A 3783-nucleotide genomic window follows, 5' to 3' on the forward strand; every position below is an offset into this window, starting at 1 on the left:
GATCCTCGCTACAGACTCATCGCCGTCTCTCAGTGAGGCTTAATTAGCTAACATCTCTACGTACCGCCAAGCCTGAACAACAATCATGGTGAGTTTGTTTTTTTCATGTACCATTATAAATACGAGACGCAAAAATAGTATGTGTGTGTTTAATGTAAACAGTATATGGAGAAAAGTATGATGAAATGAAAAGATTTACTGACCGAGATCAGCAGCCATTAAGGTGGATGTGGAAAATATGTATATATGTAAGTGTATATATGTTTAAAATTCATGAGTCCTGCATTGGTCCATACTGGCAAAAGGCTAAATCCTAACAATTGTGTATTCCTGTGAGTGTGCAAAGAAAGGTCAGTTTATTAACTGCCTAAGCACAATACACACCTGCCCAACGTGAGAATTTAGCTGTACGTGTAAAATTGCCGGTCAGGTGACTCGTATGTGTGTCAAGGCTTCTTGGGCAGTGAAACAGGGAAATGTGTGAATTCGCGGGATGTCTCAATGTAGGTCATCATCCCAAAAAAACCTGCGAGGCAGTATCACATTCACATTTATACTAGGCCGGAAGATAAAAAGGACCTGCTACTATAATATGTGTACTACAGTACGACTTTGTGTTAACACAAAGTCGTCAGCATCTGTCGCATCAATCCCTTAGAAATGCCCCAGGCCACTTCTGTTATCTCGTTCAGCACCTACATATAGATATGTACATGGTCATCTTAGCGGAATATCAGCTCGTGTTAATACACAGCTAGGTACGAGCTCATTACCTTATGTCTGTTGTCATTGGTCGACGCTGTGTGCATTTATTAGGCGCTATTAGACGCAATGCACACATTTTCACAGATGTGACATGCCGGCTGTGCCACGTCATGAAAACGTGCACGTCACATAATTCAGGTCAACACAAAGCAGCATGCCTGATTCACTGTAACCACAGCACAATCCTGAACTCGGAAACGCTTGTAGCACAAGGCCCGGAATAAAACAAGTAGCTAGCGAGTGCCATTTTCCGTTAATCACTTCCGTGACCTATGTACACGGGTATGCTGGCGCTGTGGATAATGATAGTGTAATTAGATGTTTGGCGTGGATGTATGGTAGGTCAGACATGCCAACAGTCAGGATGACATGATTGTATTCATACACGGTGTATGAGTAATAGTGAGCAGTCTTGAACTTTCGGGCAATCCATATATCGATCTAAATGTAACAGGGTGATATATAAGCCATATTTACTTCCTGGCTGGGGGAAATTTTCCTTCACTGGTCTTCCTTCAGTCTTGTGGTAGAAGCGTGGAGATCTTTGGGTCAAATCCGCAGCTGTATAGTAAGCCCCGTCACACTTGACTCAACGAGCAGGGCTGCTTGGGATGCTTATATATCGGCCGTGATGCTTTGGTGGAATCTGTGTGAGTTCGACTCTCCTTTCCTGGGTAGTTACGAGGGCGTGGCTCGGAACACTTGAGGTGAATATAATAGGGTGATACATAAGCGCTATCCACCACCGGGCTGGGGTGAATTTCCCTTTAATCTAGTGGTAGAAGGGTGGACTCATCACGGAATGCTCACAGCATTATTTTAAAATGTAGATACTCTCCCGTATAATGTAAACACAAATGTTAGACCAACACTAGACCCACAAATACCACATATCGACCCATCATTGGGGTGTGGTCCATTTAAGAAATAATGACTCTTTATCGAGTTTTGTGACACCAGTCGTGACACGGATTTGTTCCGAAGAATGCGTCTCTCGTTTTAGACCTGTTGACGTTCGACGTTGCATGTTGCAGGAAATTTCAAAGTATAATAGAATTCAGTATGATTTCTTTGACATTACAATCTTCTTATAACATATACACATAAAAGACTTGAAATAATCTGCTGTATGATGTTAATCTCTCTTACTTAAGTATGATTTGTTTTTTCTCATTTAGCGTGAATGTATCAGCATCCATGTCGGCCAGGCCGGTGTCCAGATGGGCAATGCATGCTGGGAACTGTACTGTCTGGAACACGGAATCCAGCCGGACGGTCAAATGCCCTCAGATAAAACCATCGGTGGTGGGGACGACTCCTTCAACACCTTCTTCAGTGAGACTGGGGCAGGGAAGCACGTGCCCCGGGCTATCTTCGTTGACCTGGAACCTACTGTTGTCGGTAGGTGTATATTCTTTTCAATCTACCTTTATTCTCAACCACTGGCCTTATACAGTAGCCAAACAAAAATAAATTAATAAAAAAGTTTGTGCGTAATGCGTACAGGCCAACAAAATGTTTTTTTTCTTTTTTGACAGCGCCTCATTATGCAAATAATGATCTAGTCATAACAAACTGAAATGCAAAAAAAAAAAAAATTGAAAATGTAGTGTGCTATATTTTATTTGTCAATTTATCAGTGTAACAAGTTAATAGATAAAATGCGTAATGCTGGTACGTATCAATTCTTTTTGTATCATACCTCATAGGAATGAACGAATATTTATAGCTTAACGCCACATCGACCTAATGTGTGACTGATGTATTTAGTTCTGCAGATTTATGTATTATTCCAAATGTGTCTTTCTATTTTCACAGATGAAGTGCGTACTGGAACATACCGTCAACTTTTCCACCCTGAGCAGCTTGTTACCGGCAAGGAAGATGCCGCAAACAACTATGCCCGTGGTCATTACACCGTGGGGAAAGAACACATCGACTTGGTTTTGGACCGAATCCGCAAGCTGGCTGACCAGTGTACCGGCCTTCAGGGCTTTCTCATCTTCCACAGCTTTGGAGGAGGTACTGGCTCTGGATTCACCTCCCTTCTCATGGAACGTTTGAGCGTCGACTATGGCAAAAAATCCAAGCTGGAGTTTGCGATATATCCCGCACCTCAAGTGTCCACGGCTGTGGTCGAGCCCTACAATTCCATCCTAACCACCCATACCACCCTGGAGCACTCCGACTGTGCCTTCATGGTCGACAACGAGGCCATCTACGACATTTGTCGACGTAATCTCGACATCGACCGTCCAACCTACACTAACCTGAACCGTCTCATTGGTCAGATCGTCAGTTCCATCACGGCTTCTCTCCGATTTGACGGCGCCCTCAATGTCGACTTGACTGAGTTCCAGACCAACCTGGTGCCCTATCCACGTATCCATTTCCCCCTGGCTACCTACGCACCGGTGATCTCTGCAGAGAAGGCTTACCACGAGCAGTTGTCTGTGGCTGAAATCACCAACGCTACTTTCGAGCCAGCCAACCAAATGGTGAAATGTGATCCACGTCACGGCAAATACATGGCCTGCTGTATGTTGTACAGAGGTGATGTCGTCCCCAAAGACGTCAACGCTGCCATTGCTACCATCAAGACAAAGAGAACCATCCAGTTCGTCGATTGGTGTCCCACTGGGTTCAAGGTCGGCATCAACTACCAGCCACCAACTGTCGTTCCTGGTGGCGACTTAGCCAAGGTCCAACGCGCACTGTGTATGTTAAGCAACACAACCGCCATTGCTGAAGCTTGGGCTCGTCTTGACCACAAGTTTGACCTGATGTACGCCAAACGTGCCTTCGTCCACTGGTACGTGGGAGAGGGTATGGAGGAGGGAGAGTTCTCCGAAGCTCGGGAGGATCTGGCTGCTCTGGAGAAGGATTACGAAGAGGTTGGCGTCGACTCTATCGATGAAGATGCCGAAGATGAGGGAGATGAATATTAGACATCGAACTTCCTGACGCATTGACGAACAAAGTCACTGGCACAGAATAAAAAAATATGTAGTAAAAGTA

The 3783-nt window shown here is 44.6% G+C and overlaps 1 protein-coding gene across 1 annotated transcript; it reads left to right on the top strand.

Moving 5' to 3' along the window:
- LOC135467956 (tubulin alpha-1 chain-like) lies at positions 1–3783 on the top strand. The gene is made up of 3 exons (XM_064745907.1): positions 1–88; positions 1944–2166; positions 2584–3783. Exons 1-3 carry the CDS (start codon positions 86–88, stop codon positions 3711–3713), a joined length of 1356 nt encoding a protein of 451 aa, XP_064601977.1. The 5' UTR covers positions 1–85; the 3' UTR covers positions 3714–3783.

Source organism: Liolophura sinensis, chromosome 6, assembly GCF_032854445.1.
Source record: "Liolophura sinensis isolate JHLJ2023 chromosome 6, CUHK_Ljap_v2, whole genome shotgun sequence".
In the NCBI taxonomy this organism is placed as follows: Eukaryota; Metazoa; Mollusca; class Polyplacophora; order Chitonida; family Chitonidae; genus Liolophura; species Liolophura sinensis.